The 21,675-nt window shown below is 42.7% G+C and overlaps 1 protein-coding gene across 1 annotated transcript in view; it reads left to right on the top strand.

Moving 5' to 3' along the window:
- wwox (WW domain containing oxidoreductase) overlaps positions 1-21,675 on the top strand; it is a 122,109-nt gene that overhangs the window by 4,630 nt on the left and 95,804 nt on the right. Inside the window, exon 5 of the mRNA XM_046394902.1 lies at positions 7,618-7,724. Coding sequence (XP_046250858.1) covers positions 7,618-7,724 — 107 coding nt within the window. The remainder of the gene's footprint in view (positions 1-7,617; positions 7,725-21,675) is intronic.

The following is a 21,675-nucleotide window of genomic DNA, read 5'->3' as shown; positions in this document are numbered from 1 at the left end:
TTAATATTCACATACAGCATACAAACACTCCATGTTAACACTTCATAATTGTGCTGAACTGAACTCAGGTGTACTCAGGTGAACTTAGGTGCTCTCTTGCAATGTAGAAATTAGACAAATGAATCACAATCACAGCACAATTATGTATCATTAATAAAGATAAACATTCAGTTATTGTTTGGACCCAGGATAAATATAACAGGAAATAATTAAAATAAAAGTATAACATTGCCACCGTACAAAAATAACATTGCTAAAGTCTGAAAGAAAGTCTACCACACAGAGAGAGCTTGTCCATGAAGTCCACATTTGAACTGGAAATAATTCAGTTGTTTGACTTGCACTTGAATAATTGCAGACATTCCCTCTTGCCTGAAGTTATGTTATTGATATATCATCATTTAGCAGCTGAATAATGACCAAAAACATGCATAAAAACTAAGCAAGACTTGCTTGAATTTTAAAGTACAAGTGTTGACTTAAATGGCCTCTCAGAACTCTGTCATTTTCTTAAAGAACTTCTGAGAGGGGAAAAGGTTAAAGCATATTGATTCTGAAATAAAATAAGATTATTTGGCCTTTTGATTAAAGATGGTGAATAATAATTATATAGGGAGAAGTAGAAAATAGCTTTATACCACAAGAGGGCACAGGAGGTCCACGATTTTGTTGCAGTTGAAGTTTTTAAACGTTGTCATATTAACTGCTTCACATGTGCCTGTTTTTTGCCCTAGTAAATTAAAAAAAAACAAAACTATATAATGAAAAAGAATAATCCACATGTAAGATTTGCTGCAATGTATTTAGTAAATGAAAATCTGTTCATCTGAAAAAAGCAGCTTTTCTCTAAATGATGCATCAAATAGCTACAGCACACAGACATTTTTCTATTGTGTGAATGCTTAATAAACTCACATGAACATAACCTTTGTTTTACTTTAACGCATTAAATATGCAGCACCCATAATTAATATGTATTCTAATAGTAATTGCTACTACTTGTGTGCTCCTTTGACATTCTGCCAGTGAAATGTGGTTATGCCAATTGGTTGGACCCACTTAGCATTTTAATGGCATCAATAGTGTTTTAATCCAAGTGTCAAGGCTATTTCCATTTTCTTCAGTGCTTATTTCCTCCATAGGAATTGTGACATTTTTATTAGTAATGGTGGGATATTATTTAATTAGCAAATTTACATTTCAGCTCTTTGATTTATTTCTTAATGCACACGCGCACGAAAAGCACCTATGAGTTTATTTATGCGTGAAATGTCATCGTGTCAGGTTTTGTGACCAGCCTTGGAGCTCCACTGTAATAATGCTGGGAGGCAAGACAGTAATGTGGTTTGTCTTGCCGATGTGATCACTGCGCTCGGTTCACAACATTACTCTTCCTCTCTCTGCTTTCTTTTGTAAATTAAAAACCAGTACCAACCTGAGTGGTGTTTTTAATTGTGATAATGGAAATGAATGATTGCAGTTTGTGGTCTCCCCCCCATTTCTACTTCTCTCCCTTTCTCTCTCCCAGTCACTTTAAAGGTTTTCTTCCTCTTATAGACCTGTGGTTCTACACCTGTACCTCTGCATTGATTCCTAAGCGGCTTTGACCCAGGCCTGAGCCTCCTATCCATCCCCATTACACACTCCTGCTCTGGCTCTAATTCCCCTCCTATCAACTAACTCTCAGGTTATTTACTGACCAGGGGTCCATGGAACAGTTGTCCTTAAAGGGCCATTGTCATGATATCTCCGGGACCCACTGGGTTCCCAGAAAAAAATACTTTCTTTCTGTCTTCACATGAAATGAGTGTGCAGGATGCACACTATATTTTCCAGCACTGATTTTTAAAGCACAAGCTTTCCTAAAATACATTTGCCTGTTGCAGCAAGACTATATTTGTGTTGAGCTCTGCCAGCACATGCAGTCATGTTTGCCCTGTGACATCTCTTTTGGGACCTATGTGTAACTACATACATGTGTCCTTCTACCTGGAGAGCAGGTGCCATGTTGTCAGCAGAACGTATGTTGGGTAGCGGTTGGAAATAATGTGTTGACCCGCAATAAAACATTCAGGCAGACCAGCTATCTTTTTTTTGTGCTATGATTTTTATCCCAGCACAGTAGAAAACATACATTCAGAGGTGAAGGTGATTTGACTTTTAATAACAACATTTTGTATTTCGAGACAAAAGAAATATTGTTTGCAATAATTGAACAGGCAGCTTTTTAAGATTATATGTTCTCAAAGCTTAAATTCTTCTACATTGTGAGTGTTTAACCCTTTTCTGTCAACATGTTTAGAATTTTATTTGAACTTTTTTGGCGATTCTGCACAGTGGCTTGCAATAGCTTCAATTACAAAGCTCTACTCAATCTAAATGCATACACTTACTTCCATGTGGTGTTGTTGTTTAGGTGCAGGGTCAATGCTGCACTAAGCAGCAGAAAAGTCTCAGTCAGTCCAGACAGGGAGTAGCAAGGATTTGGAAAAGGGTGCTTCATAATGTTTCACTATATCTATGCATCGTCACTGCAGTGTTTTAGGACTTTCAATGTTATTCTTATTCATGAAAGACTAACATTGTTCTATGTTTGTGTTGATCCCGGTGTTGTGTTTGGAGGATTAAGTGTCAGGCCGGTGCTCTCCTCTCTCTGGATGGAGAGATCCCTAAGCATATTCAGTGAGTCGCAGAGCTTGGGGAGCCTCTGTGTGCAGATTAAAGCCATAGCCTAGCTTTGTGGCTGATCATTAGATTGAGGCAGATTTGTTAAGCATAACTGCCATTAAATTGGCTGCAAAGCTCTGGTATTTACTGCACTGCTGTTTATGAATAAGGACCCCCTTAAAGACCCGCGCAGCGATGCGTTAAACCCGAGCCTCGGAAAGGAGGGAAATGTATTATTCATAGTGGGAGGAATTAGATGGATAAAAAGATGTTCCTGGTGAGTGTGGCATGCGGTGCCTGTGTGTGGGTATGCGTGTCTCTGAGCATCTCTGAGTGGCTGTGTGTGGTTTAGATGACATCCAGAGTGCATCTGTGTTTATATTCAAACGTCTGACAGTATTTTGTGTGTTTGTCCACTGGGGGGGCGGCCGGCCTGCGTCCTGCTCCGGCCCTCCTCTGTGTCAGCTTCTGAACCGAGCCACTGAGGAAATCGAAGGGGAGCTTTATTTATTTATTTATTTTTTTCAACGGGCATTTCACGTCCTCTCTGATGAATGTGTTTATTGGCTACGTAATGAGAACCAGTTCTGGTTGGTTAGTCAAATTATTTAACTTTATTAACCTTGGATGAAATTTGCTATGCAGACTCAAAACTGGTGTAACATGCAAAGAGTATTATGCTGGAGGCCAGAAGGGTTCAATAATGATTACAGCTCTAATATAATAGAACTGAAGTGGTTAGAGAGAGGATGGAATACATATATATGCTTAACGGCTGTAGGTAAAATAAAATGAAAGGGTACTGGGTTATTGTGTGTAGTCAAGTAGTTTATAGACCTATCGAGTTTACAGTCTGCAAATGATGAGGGGATGAAAGTTACATGATGGGGGTTTTGATGACAGTGAAGAAAATAGCCCGAATGTTCAGGAGATATGTGTGCATAAGCAGGCATCTGGGGTCTGAGTTCATTGTTGCCCATGTGTGAGTATATTGTTTTTACTGTCCCCTGCGAGCGTGTGTGTGTGTTGGGGGGGGGGGATTGTCAGGGTGTCTGCTGGCTGCAGTGGGAGCAGGGGTGACCAATGCGAAGTGAGGCCATGATGAGCGATTGTGTAGGGAGTTGGAGGCTGACACAGAGGGTCAGAGGAAGAGAAGGGGGTGGGTGGGTACAAGATAGGGCTCGCATGGATGGTGAGACAGCAGTGGGTGGCGGCGGGGTAGGAAGGAGGCAGAAAGGGACAGGGAGGGGTAATAGAGCCACTCCAGTGCTCTCGCCCGGAACAACTCAACCTTGGGCTGTAATTACTAACCATACATCCCACTTTTGGGGTGACATCTCCCTCCTCTTGGACTAATGGAGGAGAATTAGAGGGGATCTTAAAAGTCAGAAGAGGGAGGGGGGTTTCTGTTCTACACTTCTTGGGACAAAAATGCTGGACCAGGTAGACTTACCACTGAGTCAGGAGTTGAGACTTTGTCCTTCTCTGTTCAGTCATTCATGCACATCTGTAATATTTGTACGTGTAAATTGTGAGATTGTTAGCAGAAGGTGCTGATGAAACAACAGAAAAGTATATGCACAAACACAAGCACTCAGTAGCTTGAATAACATAAAAAAAGTCAATGTTCTGTTGTTATTTCATATTCACATGTTTGATCATGACACTTTTTCCAGACACGTCAGCAGTGGCCTCTGGGAGCAGAGCACCAAGCGTGAAATGTGTTGCTTTACAGAGTAGCTGCCAATCCGACCGTCACTTCCTCACTTTTCTGCATTTGACAGCTCTCCCCCATTTTTCCTTGTATTATCACTGCCCCGTTTGAGAAGCCTTCTCCACAGCTTATTGTGGATTTTCAGGTTTAACTGGTATAGTTTACAGGCCACAGACACTTTTCTTTGTCCCACCGTGGGAAACTTTAAGGGCACAGTATAGTATACTCTTCTCACTTAGAATGACAGTGAATATCCTCAGTAGTAACTGCAGAGGGATTTTGCACACAGCTTTAGAGTTAGAATGAGATGAGATATAATTTAGGGGTTAAAGGCTTGAATTTAGGGAGAGACCGTGCAGTGGCATCATTGGACCAGATGGAAAAGGACTACAGCTTGCTCAATAAATCTACCAATTTATAAACACCAAAATAACCTGCACATTTTAATGAATAAATCGGCTTGACTGCACCTAATTAAATTTGTCAGAGATACACAGACATTAACAGTTTAATTATAAGTCACATATTTATCAAATTTATTCATTGCTGCAAAAATATATCGCATAACATATTTTTATGTTATACATTACATTTAAAAATGTGAAACTGGCTCACATGGAGTCTGCTCATGATCTGTGTTGCTTGTGTTTTTTCCAGCACAGTTTCAGATTTATCGAAAGGGGATTGTGGGAACTCGACATGTTTACCCACAGGTCTTGTAATGATCTGAATTGACTTCTGTTTGCCCAATTGTACTACGGAGCTTATTTTAGTTAAATGCCTCTTTGGATGCAGATCAAGAGACGGAGCAGGCAGCTCCGTTTGCCAAATAAACACGTTTACTGACGAGGCTGGTAATGATCTCATTACATTGAGCCAATACACCTGTGTACGAGGGGGATCCAGAGAGGGGCGGCGGGCCAGGGAGGACAAACAAAGCGTGAAATCACTAAATCACACTCATTATTGGGGGATATCAGTAGGGCCAAGATCCTAATGTACCATGAAGAGCATTCACTGCTTAATGGACATTTTACACATTTTTTATGCTTTTTATACATTACAGTAAAACAAATTTCCAAAATAGCTGAGCCATTTACTGTATTTTTGTTACGTTGTGAATCTTCAGATTGAACAAGCACACAATCAAAAGGTCTGCTTTAACCAGACTTTACTCTGTCATCTTCACCTCCAAATCTTTTAAAAAAGTGTTCAGACCATGCACAGACTGTTTGTCTTATACATCTGTTTCTACAGAGTTGTTGATCATTACAGCCAGGCGTAATAGTCAGGCCTTGTGTTTGTTGTAAAACAGCTTATGGCGTCTGTCGATCCACCAGAACAAAAGAACCCCCTGTCTGACCTCTTGTCATGTTCCACCATCAGCGTACACCGCTGAAACAGGCTCTCAGTGTTGTACACCTGACCAGGAACTCATTTCAGTGTGGCCCTCTCTACCGGCAACACGGGTGAGAGGGCGGGGAGTCTCTGTTACAGCAGCGCTACTCTCGTTATTTCACAATTAATGTCAAGCCCTTGTTATTTGTCATTGGAAATACATGGCTTTGGTGCTGCTGCTGTTGTTGCTGCCATATTCTAATTTGTTCTCCATTATGGAAAACACTGGTGTCGATTAATTTCACTTTCATGGTTTGTACACACAACAAGTGAGTGTGAGGTGTTGTTGTTTACCAGCAGCCGGTACCCTTGTCCAATTTATAAAGGCTAGAAAAAAAGTCTTTTAAATTATGGCATGTTTGGAGTCCTCTTTGGACATTTGTAAATTTAGATTATTCTGTCGCTGCTTATGGATTGTTTCTGTTTTGCACATTTTGAATAATATTACTACAAGACACATCCTTAGCTTGTTTACTATTACTCTTTAGATGGAATGAAATTGTATGATATTGTGAAGTTTTTATGACATATGTTTCCTAAAGCTTCCTGCTCCACCTTGCAAATTCAAAAGGCGTATTTACTCTGGGACTCTATACGCCCCTCTTTTTTTTTCCCCCCGTCACATTGTTTTTATTTTCATTTCCATTTCCTGTGAGCGAAATGATCTCCGCTCACGGCCACAGTCCCCTCCATTACACCTAATAAGGTGTCATATAATTTAATTCCATGCTTCACTTGTCAGAGAGGGCTTCTCGTCTGACTCCAATTTTGAGTTTTAATAGATATTAGTCCTTAACACTCTCCTCACAATTAGGCCTCCCAGTTTTGCTCTTAATGAAAATCAGATTAAGACATATAATCTAATTACAGTTCATATTAATCCATCCGTTCATACACTCTCAGACTCTCTTTGCTTCAGTCAGTTGATGAACCTGTCAGTTTATCAATCGGGGCACTCGCACACTACAATATATGTATGTCTGGGTGTGTGTATCTGACTGTGGTTTGTGTATACTGTAGAAGTGGGACTGAAATGTGTGACGCTGCTGTTGAACTTTTCCAGGACACTTTGAAGGATAGTAAATGTCAGAGGAAATAAAAATACGGTGAAGGGAAAAAATCTCATAAATTAATTCAACCTACGAGTTGAAATGACCCATTTAGACTTGTAATTTAGCAATGAACTTCTCTCCCTCTATCTCCAGTTTTGTCAGTTTTATCGTGACTACATGATTTGGATGGAGCCGTGAAGTAGTCTTGGACTGATAAATTCTGTGTGTTTTTGCAGACCTCGTTTCATGGGAGGAATGTCCTTATCGGGGGTCCTTTCGTGTGCTGAAATATCACACGGATGTTTCATCTTGAATGCCACGTCTGTTCGATTGTTCGTTTAGAGTCCTTCTATTATGAGCCATGTTTTCATAATTACTGCCATCACTGTGTAATTACCAACATAATTAACAGGCAGCCTCCCTTCCACTAACCCGGTATGAGCAGCGGCACCTTCTCGAGAGCCGGCGGTCAGATCCCAAACTTTATCTGAAGAAGAGAGGGAAAAGTCTTGAACCACAATAATTCAATCAATTTCATCACTTCACAGGGAAATGATTAACTCCCTCTACTAGATCACTGAGCTACTCAATGAAAAAAATTATATGGAAAATTGATAGGGATTTTAACTTCCACCCCCCACTGCCCCATTACATTCAACCCCTGAGAATCAAAGTTATCTCCAGAAAAAAGTAATCTTTGAAGCATTGCTCGCTTTCATTCTGTTTCTTTTCTTTGTGTCTCTCTGTCTGTGTGTCTGTCTGTCCATCTCCCTGATCACGCCTCAGGCTTTGAAACAGCCAGGTCTTTTGCTCTGCATGGTGCCCATGTGATCCTGGCATGTCGAAACCTGTCGCGGGCCAGCAAAGCAGTTAGTGCCATCCAGCAGGAGTGGGTAAGTGGCAGTCAAACTTTCAAGAACCGTTCAGTTTTGTTTGACACTCTTAAATGTGGTAGCCTGACAATGTCAACAGCTACTAACAAGTACTGTCTGCGTAGCCAAAGTCTGATACGCAATAATTTATTTCTCTGTGGAAGACGAAGTTTTTGTCTGTCCGTCTTGGCAGGAGGATCCTTCTTCTTCTTGAGGCTTTTATTTCTTTTTGAACATCTTGATCTGGATTTTCCTTAACCACATCTCTCTGAGACAAATTTGTGATTTGTGACTGTAAGAAAAGTCCACTTGAGGATGTGTGCCACAATTTCACATGAAATAAATTTTTATATGATCCACACACTCAGGTCTATAGTTGAAATTTCCATGTTTAGATTCTCACAAACTGCCTGCATGCTTCTCAGGAGAGAGGGGAGGCGGGAGTTAAAGGGAGGTGGGGGGAGGAAGTGAGAGAGGGCATCTGATAATTACCTGAGATTATTGCTCTAATATCGCTGCGCTTGTGACGCGTCCCCAGATTTACGAGTGTGGGAAAATAAACAAGTGAAATGTGGGTGCTGGAGCAGAAAGAATAAGCCATTAGCACTGGGTTGATTACAGAGAGCAGGACTTGAAGAAGACGGAGAGTGAGTGCTCAGTGCAGATATGGGGGGGGGGGGGGGGGGCAGCAGCGAGAGAGAGAGAGAGAGAGAGAGAGAGAGAGGGAGACAAACGCCTTTGAGCAAGAGTAGATCTGCAGTGTTTAAACTCACCCAAGTCTCTAATTGAAGTATGCCCCTGGGGCTGTCAGTGCTGCTCCACAGTGTGAAATCTAGTGTACAGATCTATTAATGTAGCTGCTTTGTCTAAATAAGTGAGGAAAAGCTCTGATCCAAGTACCAGATTTTGCAGTCAAATTGATTTTCAAGCTTCGCACCTGCCACAGAACCATTCAAGATGCTGTTAAATGTTTGCAAATGAACAAATGGAGGCTGCTTGGAGTTGCTTCAAAAGATCAAATGATCGGTGACCTCTGCAGTGTAAATGCTAATTTTCCCTTTTTGTGGCACATTGGCATGTGGCACGGGCAGATTGTCAGCAAATTATTGAGTTTATAGAGATCTGTATAGTTCGTACAGAGCACGAGAAGTAAATTAGCATTCCCTAAGCTCACTCCATATTTCCTTCTCAAGGAATCCCCCTGTTATAGGCTAATGAATAAAAGTCACAATATCAGAATAAATCTTTGCCGCAAATTCTCCCCTCTGGCGACATTATTAATAGATTCAGGAGAAGAATAGAGAGGAGGATTAATCTTTAAGATGATGGATGGACTCTGCTCGCCTTCCCATGCTCCTGCGTTAAGGTCATTTTGATAAGAGGGTATATTTTGGGGTCCTCTGTACAAAAGGTCATCATATCTACTTCCAGGTCCCTCTCAAAGTTCCGCTCTGGCTGCCAGGAGTGGAACTGCTGTCCCGATTGCACAGGACCTCTGACCTCTAACTACCTGCTTACTATTACTCTGAACTCCTTCATTCTCTAGCTCTCTGTCTGTGTGTCTCTGGCTGTGTGGGCTGGCGTCGCTGCTCAGAGGTGAGAGTGATGGCTCATCCGCAGGGCAGGGCGGTGCCGTACAGCATAGCACCGTGTACTGACAGTGGGTATAATAGAGGGGTCACAGATGGATAATAGGAAGGTCAGAACAGCCACTGGCTGTTAGGAAGAACTGGGTCAAAGGGCTTCTCCTTCCCAACCAATCACAGTCTGCTTTTCCAGGAACAACATGAACAGAAAAGTACAATTTACAGTAGGACAAATCTGTTCTGAACTTAAATGGCTCTCAAAGTATTTTATTTGTGCTGGACGTTATACAGTGCTTTTGGCACTTTAGAGATTGTGTTACCATTTCTGCTCTTGCTGACTTTTTATCATGAAATTACTGTCTTGCTGTGTTTATTCTACACACTGTTGTCATGATGGGACTTTAGCTGCATCCCCACCACAGGCCTGATCTGAGCAGGATGTGCTGTTTTCTCTGCCTTTATTTGAGCTGTGAGGTGAAACCCCTCCAGCAGGCTCATTAGAGGAGTTTAGAGTGGCGGGTTGGGGATAAACATTTACCTTATGATTGTGTTTTACAATAAGCCTGATGCTGGTTGCCTTTATAGGGTTCAAAGGGGGCTGTTTTTACAGGCGGTGATGAAGCCACAGTAAAACCAGGAGGGGATTAAGCAGCAGATGGGTGCTGGGAGAGATGGGAAGACAGATAGAGGAAGTGCTGAGGGTGAAGCGTGGTAGCAGCAAAATGAGACAAGGCAGACCAAAATCTTGATTCATGCACAATGATAAATTTATATTTTGCATTTTGCGTTTGTCATGTCGCAGTAACTCTATGCGCAAATCTTTGAACTCTATAGCTCATGGTCTCTGCCTTAAATATGACCTAACTTAGCTATTTTCCCACAGCTCCGTACCCACCCGTCTCCTATTCCACTCACAGTGCAAGCAGGTTAAGTTGCTGGTTAACAACCAAAGCGTTGCCTGGGTGTCAGAGATTTATTTTTCCTGATTGCCTTTAAAATTCTGCTTATCTTTGACTCCAGTGTCTCCCTTAGAGAGCTGTAATGGACTCTCCTGAGATAGAACCCAGTGCTTGGTGGGCCAACCAAGGCCCTTGGCCCCTGAGTAGAATACAGTACGCTCACGTACACACTCAGACACACATGGCCATACATGGTCTTATTTTGTAATTTCTTTTCTTAATCCAAAATGCTTACTCCCCCCACTGCCCCTTTCTACAACACATGCTAATGAGATGCTTTGTAAAAGCGTTAATTAGGGAGCTAGTCACTGATTGCTGTGCTTGTTTTTGTTGTGTGTGTGTGTGTGTGTGTGTGTGTGTGTGTGTGTGTGTGTGTTGCAGGGAGGTATTAATATGGCTGTGTGCCGCTGAGGAGAGTTCTGTCAGGGTCTGCTCTGGAACCAATTAGGCTAAAGCTCAGTGTCCACCGAGGCTGCTGGGGGAAAAAAGCTTGCTGCTTGCAATGTCAAACAGCAACATTAACACAGGCCAGAGAGGCAAAGCGAGACAGGCGGACTGAGAGCCGATAAGCAGCGGTCACTCTTACAGGCAGACGGCCCGCCTGACAGACAGTTACTTTGCCAGATATGAACATCAGACAAAGAATACACTCAAACCCATGGGTACAAACCTCTATTTTTTAAAAATCAAATTCAAACCTTTAGATCTATACAGATGTATTGATAGATAATGTACTTGTGCTGTAGACATGCTGGTTCTCATGCTGTAGGATAACGTAACAACAGAATCAATGAGACACAGTGTTCCCCTTTAGTCGCATCTGCTATTACATGTGAAATGACTGGATTTTTACAAAGTGGAAGTGGAAAAGGTCTGGGAGGACAGAGAGAAACAAGACATGTCTTTTTTTAAGATGTCAAGTGTTCCCACGCCTTCCAGATACATGGTCTTACCGATTGACACCAGCTTTTCCTGGGTCAAAACCTGTGATTTATAATGAGAATATCAAATGTTTACGCATCATGGCCTACATAAAACAAAGTGAGATGGCGAAGTTCTGGATGAGTCCCACTTCTCTTTTCTTTTTTATAGCATGTGGTCTGTTCATTAGGCCACGCATTCAGAGCCCTGTCTGTGTCATCCTCGCTCTACATTTAACCTGAATCATACTTGTTTTGTATAGGAAAAGTGGTGTGTGTGTGTGTGTGTGTGGGGGGGGGGGCTTTTTGCCTGTTTGCCTGGTGCATAACCTCCTGTGTCATTCTGACAGGCCTTGTGCCCCGCTGGCCACCACGCCATGCCATGCTCCTCTCGCTGAGGCCAACAGGAAGTGACACATGTGAAATGCTGACCTGGTCAGTTGCAGCCCCCTCCAGGGCCTCAGGATGCTGCTCCTTTAGTCACTCTTCCCCTCTATTCCCTCCCTCCCTGACTCTTTCTCTTTTTTCATCTTTGAGAAAGGCCTCAAAAGACTTTTGTCCCACTCTGTTCACCTTTCAATTCTGTACCCCCCCCTCCCTTGATTAAGGGAATTGCAACCCATTTCCCAGGTCACTGAGCAGTTCTGTAGCACTCTTCTGTGCTGCCAGAAAATCCAGTGCTTCATCATAGCTCATCATTGTTAGGTCTTATAGCTTTCAAGATTTTGGCTTTGGCTTTGGCTTGTTTCAACACCTCATCACAACAAGTTTATTTTCTTGCAGGAAACAACAACAATAACAAAATAGAAATTTCTCTCAGTTGCTTTAATTAAACTTTGCATACTTTTTTATGGTGATTCAGGATGTCTCACATGGTGCACTTTCTTTCATTAGAAAGCATAAACAAAAGATTTTTTTTTTTTTTTTTGCATGGGGTTTTGCTGACACACCACTGTTAAAGCTCAGATAAATCCACTGGAGATTGTTGTTGGTGATGTTGAAGCTTGTACTTAAGCAGCCCCAGAGCTCCTTTTCAGATTGTTCCCCAGACTGTACAAACATTATACCTGCACTCCCCCCCCCTGCCTGCTCTCTCAGTCCTCTCCTGCTATCTCAGGTGCATCCATCGAATTATTGAGGGAGTGGCGGCTCTCCTTTATTCCCTGGATGATGCGTTGTGCACATCAGTCTGTTTCCTCGCATATTAGTAGCTCACATTCGTGTCTCCAGTGAGACCTTCTCATCTCTCTTTATTTACTTATTTATTTGCTTGATCCTTACCTGCATGTTGTCTGTGGACTGGGAATAAAAAGGTCCCACGTCCCCAGCTATATTCTTACCTCGGCTTGGCGTTGAACAGAGCAGAAAGGACTGATGGAATGAGGGTGAAATTGCGATATGTAAATCTGACGAGGAAGCCCTCTTCTCCTCAAATTTATCCAACTCGGATCCCTCCAACAAGCGACCACACAAAGCCTGGAAACTACAATAGGATTTACTCTAATATACCACTGAGGATTTCTTTACATTGCACAGGTGACAGTTACAATGCAGCTTGTGGGAATACTAAAGGAGGCTTTGTGTACTATAGACTGTTAGTATAAACGTGTAAGAGTACGTAAGAATAATACCTTGAGGTTTTACAGTAGTAAGCACTTTGTGTGTGTGTGTGTGTGTGATTGTGCATCTGTGCAATACACTCCACAAGTACAGTATGCATGCACATGTACGTGCACATGCATGCACATTGCCCATTCACATGGTGTGTATTTAAATGCTTGATTATGCATTTTGCATAGCTTTGGGACATGCATCACTCTTCCCAGACTGCTAATAAAGTGACCAGGGAGATGGGGGAACCTAAATGAATCCTAAAGTGCCTGGCTTGCATTCCTCACTCCCTCACTCTCCCTCACTGCTCTGCTTAGTTATTCCAGCCCGTCGTGAAAAGCTGTGTGCCGCTCAGCTCTCCTCCTCCTTATGTCTGTCTGCTGTAGCCAGGTGCTCTGTCTCCTGAAGAGGTGTGGCCTGCTCCTAATTGCCTGGACCGCAGTGAACTATGGGCAAATGCAGTGTGTGAAGGAGCACCATAGAGGAATAATTTTGAATAAATCACATAGTTAGCCGGGTGGTATTTTCTGCTAAATAAGCAGTTCCGCAGTCGTCTCACGTGGAGGTGTGAGCGTTAGAATGACGGGTCACTTGCCATAGGTCATGTTGGGGAGGATTTAAATGATTTAAATGATGCTGCTGCCACTGAAGGGGACAGGTTGAGGAAGGATGTGTAAGGCAGCACCTCTTTGTTGTTTGAACCTGACAGACTCTCATCCTTCACTCTTTCACTCTCCCCTCTGAGGAAGGGCTCATAGCCCTGGGACGAGGGCTTCTTATGATGAGAGAGGTGAGAGGTTGCTTGGATCCCTTTCACTCTTTTTCTCCTCCTTTCACTCTCTGCCAAAAGAGAATGTTTTTATTGAAGTCTGAGAAGTGCTGACCACAGACAGAGCAGTCCAGCGCACACTGTCATGTTTTAAATCAGGAGATGAGCCAATTGTAATATACTGCTGCCAAACAGACTCAGGCTGAGTTGATGTCTGCCAAACAAGCAAACGTTGTAATGTTGAATGCAGAAAACCATCTGGCAATGGACTATAACATTTATCCAGTATTACTCCAAGTTCTTTTAGCATCTTTAGCGCAGCTTGAAATTAGGCTCTCAGATCCTCTGATAAAGTTCATAGGAGATGCAATAGGGTAATTAGATGTAATTCTGTGTTTGATGTCTCTATGAGATTTAAATTGCCTGATGCTGTCTCTCGTCATCTTTCATAACCCATCATGAGTATATTCAGACACGAGAGGGGAACTTAATGAGTATGCATGTGGTGCCCTACATGTCCATGTCTGATTGCATTTCCCATGTGAGGAAGGGGATAGTGTGCACGCGTGTAGCCTGTTGTCAGTTTGTGTTTTTTGTGAAGGACGGAGGGATTGTCTGCTAATAAAGAGACAAGTGGGTCACAACAAGTCAACAGCTGCCACCTCCGACCTTCTGACACTGTAAGTCACGTATTTCAATGTCAAGAATAACAGTCGCAAACCTCCCTGTAGTCAACTGTTGTATCTGGAACAAATGTGTGGTTTCATGATGATGTGAAAGTGATAAGAATGGGTGTTGAGTGTTCATTAGCAAACACAACATGGAGATGGGAAACAAAGTCACTTGATAATCTTTATTTCTTGCCATGCATTTACACTAACTCTGAAAAGTTTGGAATCACCTGTTATAACTATGCTTTCTTCTATCCTGCAATCCATCCATTCATTTTCTATACCACTTATCTGTCAGGATCGTGGGAAGGGGGCTGGAGCCTATCCCAGCTGACTACAGACCAGAGGCGGGGTTCACCCTGGACTGGTCACCAGTCAGTCACAAGGCTGACACACAAAGACAGACAACCACACACATTCACACATAGGGGTAATGTAGAGTAGCCAGGAAAAAACCCACACAGGCACAGGGAGAACATGCAAACTCCGCACAGAAGGGCCCAGACTGGGATTTGAACCTGGAAGGGAACCGACCAGGATTCAAACCTGGAACCCTCTTGCTGTGAGGGGACGGTGCTAACCACTGCATTGTCATGTCACCCTTCTTTCCTTTGGGTATTTTAACATAGAAAAAATTAAGATGCCATACATGATTTACATTTAAAAGTAGTTTTTTGCACATAAAGAGAATAGCTACCTGATTAAAACTTCCATTTAGTTGATGTCCCTCACATTGTTGCATGACAGGGAGAATACTGTTGTAACAATTTTCCCCCAAATGCTCCATGATTTTTAATTTCTTTTCCTGTCCAGAAAAGTGTGAGCAACTGTAGTTAATTACTGAACAACAATGATGCTTAAAATTGGCTCTGGGTATTTAGAGACCCTGTTTTTCTTTAGCTGTTTTTCTGTCTTTTTTGTGCAGACTACTCAGTGGTGAGACTGAAACAGGTGATTTGTCGGTCTAATAGTCCAGTAGTGCTAAACATAGACAAGCCAAACAAACCATCTCTTTTTAAAGAGGACTTTACAGGACTGTACAGCATCAAGCTTTTGTGGCAGGTGACTCCAAACTTTTGAATGGTAGCGTAAATGTGTAGAATTATATTTTATATGTATTAATTTTCTTTCCTCATGAATACATAGCATTTTGGTACATAAATTTGAAAATCATTCCGGTGCGACTTTTGCTGATATGGCTTTGTCTCTGAGCCGTGTCTTGTGTTTATAGGACATCCTCTGCAGTCAGGTCTCATGGAATTGATATCACTGAACTGCTCCAGGCATCCAAACAATCCTGCCCCAGGCGCTGCTATCATTATTTTCAGGAAAGTTGGGTGTGTGTGTGTGTGTGTGTGTGTGTGTGTGCGGATGTGCATGTAAGTATGTATATGTGTGTGTTTGTATGTGCTTTGACACAGAGTTAACACTGGTTTACAGCTTAATCAGTCTGTGTAACTGAATGCATATTTATCAGAGAGAAAATTCATGCTCAAAGAATCAGACCTCAGCCCATACATCATTATCAAACACACACACACACACACACACACACACACACACACACACACACACACACACTCTGTTGGACACACACACATAGATCCACATTTCATTAGAGGGGCAAATTCAGGCAGCAGTAGATTAAAAACAACGTGTGTTTTTACAGGTCCATAAATCAAGCACGGGACGAGGGGGATTCATTTAGAGAACACCAGAGTTGTGGCGTAGTTGCCCTCACGTGACTAATGCTTAACTGCGATACTTTGATACACTGCCTTTTTATTAGTTTCATTCTCTCCTGCTGCCCCATATCAATGATTATCTCTTGGCTCACATTTGACTTGCAGAGTAGGCTCGATGTTGTGTTCATTTTAGCTGAACATTTCAATGATGAAGCGGCCTCTCCATCTAACCAGTGATTAAGCCTACACATTGGCAAACGATTAGGCCTACGGAACAGTATCAACAGCATAATGTATTCAACTTTTTTTTTACATGAGACTGATCTTGTGTATAGGAAGTAAATAAATCACTGTTTACTTTATTTTCATGTCCTACGTAAAGTGTTTGGATGGTAAAAACAGGTCACAGTCTTGATTCTTTTCATGCCTCTGGGATTAGTGGATGGAGAGCAGGGCTGTTAATCTGTTATTGCTGTTTGGGCTGCTTGGTACATTTAAAATAGTACCAGTGTTTTAAGGATGTGAGAAGCACTCCTATAAAATGTTGTGTTGGTCACTGATACAACATCACACACCCACACGTGTGCTCTCTCAGCCTGAATTCAGAGTTCGTCTCTGGTTTACCTGTGTGATCATGTGCCTGTGTGTTTGTGAGTATGTAATCCCCAATTCTCAGTGGTCTCTGTGTGTCAATGCTGGTCTCAGGCTGGAGAGCAGGTGTAATTTCCCCTGCACTAAAACCCCAACAAGTGGCACCAGGGGAGAGAGGAGCATATTACAGGTTCAAGCGGCTCTGCTCCCCTGGACTTCAGAGAGCTACAGGCTCTCCTGACCTGTGACCAGGCACAGCCCATGTGTATGTGTGTGTGTGTGTGTGTGTGTCTGTTGAGGGAGGCTCAGGGGTGTCGAACCTGCCTTGCCATGTTTCTTTCATGGTGTAAAGCCTTTATTAGGGTACAGACCTGTTTGGGGGGCCGCAGGGCAATATTATTGGAGAAATGAACATGTGTGTGCGTGGGTGTGTGTTTACTGTACAACTTTTAGATAACCAGCTCTATATAGAGGCAGGTTAGAAGGTGAACAGGTTGGGTAAATATATCAAATAACTGTAATAACACCTTCTGTAAACCGGTGAACACAGTTTGACCTTTAACCTCCAACTCCCTCAGTCACAGGAGCACTATGCGTAGACCACAGGGGCTCAGCTGATTAATTCTGCCGAGGGCTGGATGATCTTGTGTCTCAAACTTCCACCATTTGTTCCACCACTGCTGTCATAAAAGATTGGGTTATTTTTTTCCTGAATGGAAAGTTAAGTTTTAAACAGTATTTCAAGTTATTGACTGTCCACAAAACTGCTCCCCTGATTGCCCAATCATAGCTTAGCAAGTGTAACTATAGACAGGTTTGGAAATCTCCTGTGGAAATCTCCACGTGCCCAGGTTGTGTGTGTGAGACTGTAGTAAGAGAGTTATATACACTTAGCTTACTACCTGCAATAGTAATTAAGGTTTACTTTCAAGACAAGAGAGTTAGTTAGTTGGAGTCTCTGTCCTGCTCTGTGCTAATTTTGGGGATGTTTACATTCCAGCAGAACTGGACAAACATGCTGTTGCCATGCCATTATCTTTGCTCGACACATTGGCTTGTCCTTATCCTAAAAGCTCCTGTACATTGAAAGTCGAACATACTGTGAGAAGATATGAACAATAAAGCGTTAATCAGAACCTTACTGATTGTACTTATAGTGCTGGAATTTATTAGCTCTACACATAATACAAGAGCAATGCTGTTTTGTTGCTCCCATGTCTTCTAAATGGATCATCAGCTGGTGAGGATGCCGACATTTTGCCTGCTGCATGTAGCTTCAACATTAATTTTTTTTTAGCCTTGTATCATATATGTAGCCATCCTCCATTCAAATCAAGTCAGCTGCAAATTAAAAATCAGCCGAATACAGTGTTTCAACGAACTCATGGAGCTAACATTTGCTTAATTATCTAGCAGCAGCTGATAAAATCTAATAGCATTCAGACACAGTCAGAAGAAAAGAGTTTTTAGTCTTATTTGGATTTTTAGAGAGCAGGTGCAGAAGAAGTACAAAGCTCCTGTACAAAATCTCTTGTAAAATAGTAGATAGAATTTAGCTCCACTTGTTCATGCACTGAGCTCCCTTTCCCATGTAATTTACGGTGACGTTCTGTAATATGCAGAGAGCTGCTACAGGACAGAGTAATTTGACAGACCTTTGTCACTCCTACCGGTCTGTCTGTGGCAGTGAACAGTGAACAGAGTTAATTGGAGCCTCTCATCTCTCCTCTGAAGGGCACTGTTACCTATTAATACAGTGTCATGATAAATTAGCCCAAATAAAACCCTACACACAGCAATGAGTGATGAGCTTATGCCAGTGTACGTTGGTGCATGTGCACTTGGATATTTTCTTGAGTGATTCTGTCTCATTAATTTTTGGTATCCAAATCTCCATTAGGTTTAAATGAATGACCAAGAAGAGCCAAGTAGGGCAAGGAAGAGGACTGGACTGATGGGCAGAAGGATGAAAGATGAAGGGATGAGCGTAGAGTACAGGCGAGGAGAGAGGTGGAAGGAGAAGAGAGTGAGGGGAAGTGGGGAGGGGAGGGGGCAAGGATGCTCATCCATTACATCCCACAGCGGCCCAGGGGTCGGCTTCAGCAAGACTGATTCAAGGCGATCAGGTTTGGACTCCATCACCCATAAATCCTGGCATGTGACGCTGATGGATGTGGGCCATAAAGCCTCCCGCTTTGACATGCGGAGAGCAACATGGAGAACCATGGGAAAATGTGAGTGCTCCAGGTTAATGTCAACGAGGCCTGGGAGTGAAGAGGGGATGATGGAGAGAAAGAAAGATGGGGACATGGATAGATCAGAGGTGTGGAGAGGGGGATTGAGAAGAATGAGCAGGCCGGGAGCAGAATGTGAAAAAGCGCCGAGTTTGTGGGGACGCGGTAACAGAATTTTCTGTGACATTGCAATGATTCAGCTGTCATCATGTGGGTTTAAACCCGTGTTGCCACTGAATAGTCCAACACCTGTTTGTAAGAGATGAAAACATCTAAATATCTTTTGTGACATTCAATTTGTAATTTATTTTCTCACTTCTAAAGTTGGAGATAATAATCAACACGACTATCACAGTGTTAAGCGAGGCTATTGTGTTTTTGTAGTGTAATTAATTGTGTGTGTGCTTTCATTAATTCTTTTATTTTATGTCTGCGTTGTGTTTGATGCGTGACCAAGATGAATATAGCTCATTAAAAAGCCTTGTGATTATAATAGGACCAAACACAGGAACTGCCGACCTGGCTAGACAGGAAATGGAGACTTGTGTACTTCCTCATTAACGGACCCCCATTTGGGCCATAAAGCACCATCCCAATGCGCACAAAGAAAATGCTATGATTAGGGGGGTGGAGGGGCATTGCTGCCCTAATGAAGGCTTCCCCCACAGTCATTTATGATATTGGTATGGGTGGTATGGTGACTAGGCCTGTGGGATGAGCTGCCTTACGGAGATATGTGCGCGAGACAGCAGATGCAGTATATTTGTATGGATGGGAGAGATGAGAGGGCTGGGGGAATGCATATCCACAACTCATTTGCAGGAGTCAGTTTTACTGGGTTGCGGCTAATGGAGATGAGCTTGTGTTAAGAGTCCAGGGAGATGCTAATTTTACGTAAAACCAAAAGAGGTTTGAAAGCCGTGTGTATGTGAGGTCAGTTTGTGTTCACTTTATTCTTCCTGGCTTACAGAGTGAACTCTCAAACGCTGACCATCTTTTCCCATAAAAGCTTTCTCAGTCCAACTGAAGAATAAATGACGCAGCGTGATGTCACTTATAATTACCATGTTTGCTCTTTTAATTTACATTTTAATGAACTGATATCTGATCAAAACACTGTTTGGTTTAATCTTGCACACTGAGAGAGACTTCCCAGATTTTCTGAGATTGTGTTTTAAGGATAATGTGTACATTTCTGTGCCCCAGTTGCTAAGATTTCGAACTTGCAATCTAATGCCGAGGTTTTCTGCCACCTTTAAAGGGATTTTATGAGCACTACGATGATTCTTGGGAGAGTCGGAACGTGGTAATAGACAAAGTTTTTTATTTGTTCATCCTAGTTTAGAAATAGATATTGCACTATATGGACAAAAGCGTTGGGCCACCTGACCATTTCACCAACCAGGACTTTAATGGCATTGCATTCTAAATACATGGACACCTTTGTTGGACGAAAAGGCCTGACTTGCAGTCTCTGTTCCAGTTCATCCCAAAGGTGTTTGATGGGGTTGAGGTCAGGACTCTGTGCAGGTCAGTCCATTTCTTCCACACCAAACTCATCCAGCCATGTCCTTATGGACTTTTCTTTGTGCACTGGGGCACAGTCATGCTGGAATAGAAAAGGGCCTTCCCCAAACTGTTGCCACAAAGTTGGAAGCATAGCATTGTCCAAAATGTCTTGGTATTCTGAAGCATTAAGATTTCCCTTCACTGGAAGGAAGGGGCCGAGCGCAACCCCTGAAGACCAGACCCATATACAGGTGTGTCTCGATACCTTTATCTATATAGTGTAGATATTGTGAGGGACAGAGCATGTGATCTACACTGAATTTATGTGTACCTTCCTCTCATCAGGATGGTTCATAAATAGCACAGCATTATGGCTGAGATGTGGAATGATGTGATTGTCAGCTTAGTTGTGCACTTTTGAAAAAGTCTTATGAGAAAAATTGACTTAGACATAAATGTAGACATTAAGGCCTTGGAAAGCCTTGGCCAATTCTTAGAAAAAAATAATCCCCTCCCCACTTTTGTCTTCTCCCCTTTCAGCTTCCTAATTTCTCCACTTTTTCTTGTCTCACCCTCCATCACTCCCCCCACCATCACCACAGCAGCTACCTGAGGCCCTTGTGTCCACCTCATTCATCACTTGGGTTTGATTCCTCTGCTTCGAGAGAGAGAGAGATAGAGAGAGAGAGAGAGAAGAGAAGAAAGAGTTGAGAAAGAAGAGTAAAGAGTCATAACAAGCCCTCCTCTGTTCTCTCTCCTTCTTTTCTACCTCCCTTCCTTCAGAGTGTGAGGGAGAGATGAATGCAGCCAGTGGAATTAATTGCACCCCGTTACTGAAGATCAGCAAGTTTGCACTGTTGGCGTGCTGATCTGCCATATGGCTGCCCACTAGGTGAACACTTTGATTAATGTTGCCCACTCCCCAGTTTTTCCCCCCACTAATATTTGATTCTGATAGCTGAAACTCAGCTCCTCGTTCCGAGTCTCTCCATCTTCTTTCCTCACTCTGCTCCTGTTTCCCTTTTGTTTGGTCCTTTCCTCTGCTCACCTGAGCAATCTCTGTTTCCATCCTTGCCTTTTCTTTCATTGCTGTTTTTTTTTACAGACTTTGCTTACAAAGTCTTTGTAAGACATGACATCGGTGTAGCCAGTATGGAGTTTAGAGTATCAGCGAGATTAGAGGGAGGAAGAAAGGCCGGAGTGCGTTGGTGTTGGAGAGAGATTTGGAGCTGTGGGTACGCGTCCTTCGCAGTTGATTAGGCCCCTGGTGTGTTGAGTGTTTGTCTATTAGCCTCCTCAGCCTCTTGCCTTCTACTGTGCACAGTGACTACTCGCTACCCCAGAGGTCTGTGATACACACACACACACAAACAAACAGGAACAGACACACACACGCCATGCACACAGGCAGATAGGAGGCTGTCCTGGGGTCCAGGC

The sequence above is a fragment of the Scatophagus argus genome, chromosome 7 (genome assembly GCF_020382885.2).
Source record: "Scatophagus argus isolate fScaArg1 chromosome 7, fScaArg1.pri, whole genome shotgun sequence".
NCBI classification, from domain to species: Eukaryota; Metazoa; Chordata; class Actinopteri; family Scatophagidae; genus Scatophagus; species Scatophagus argus.
This window is presented reverse-complemented; position numbering and strand designations above follow the sequence as displayed.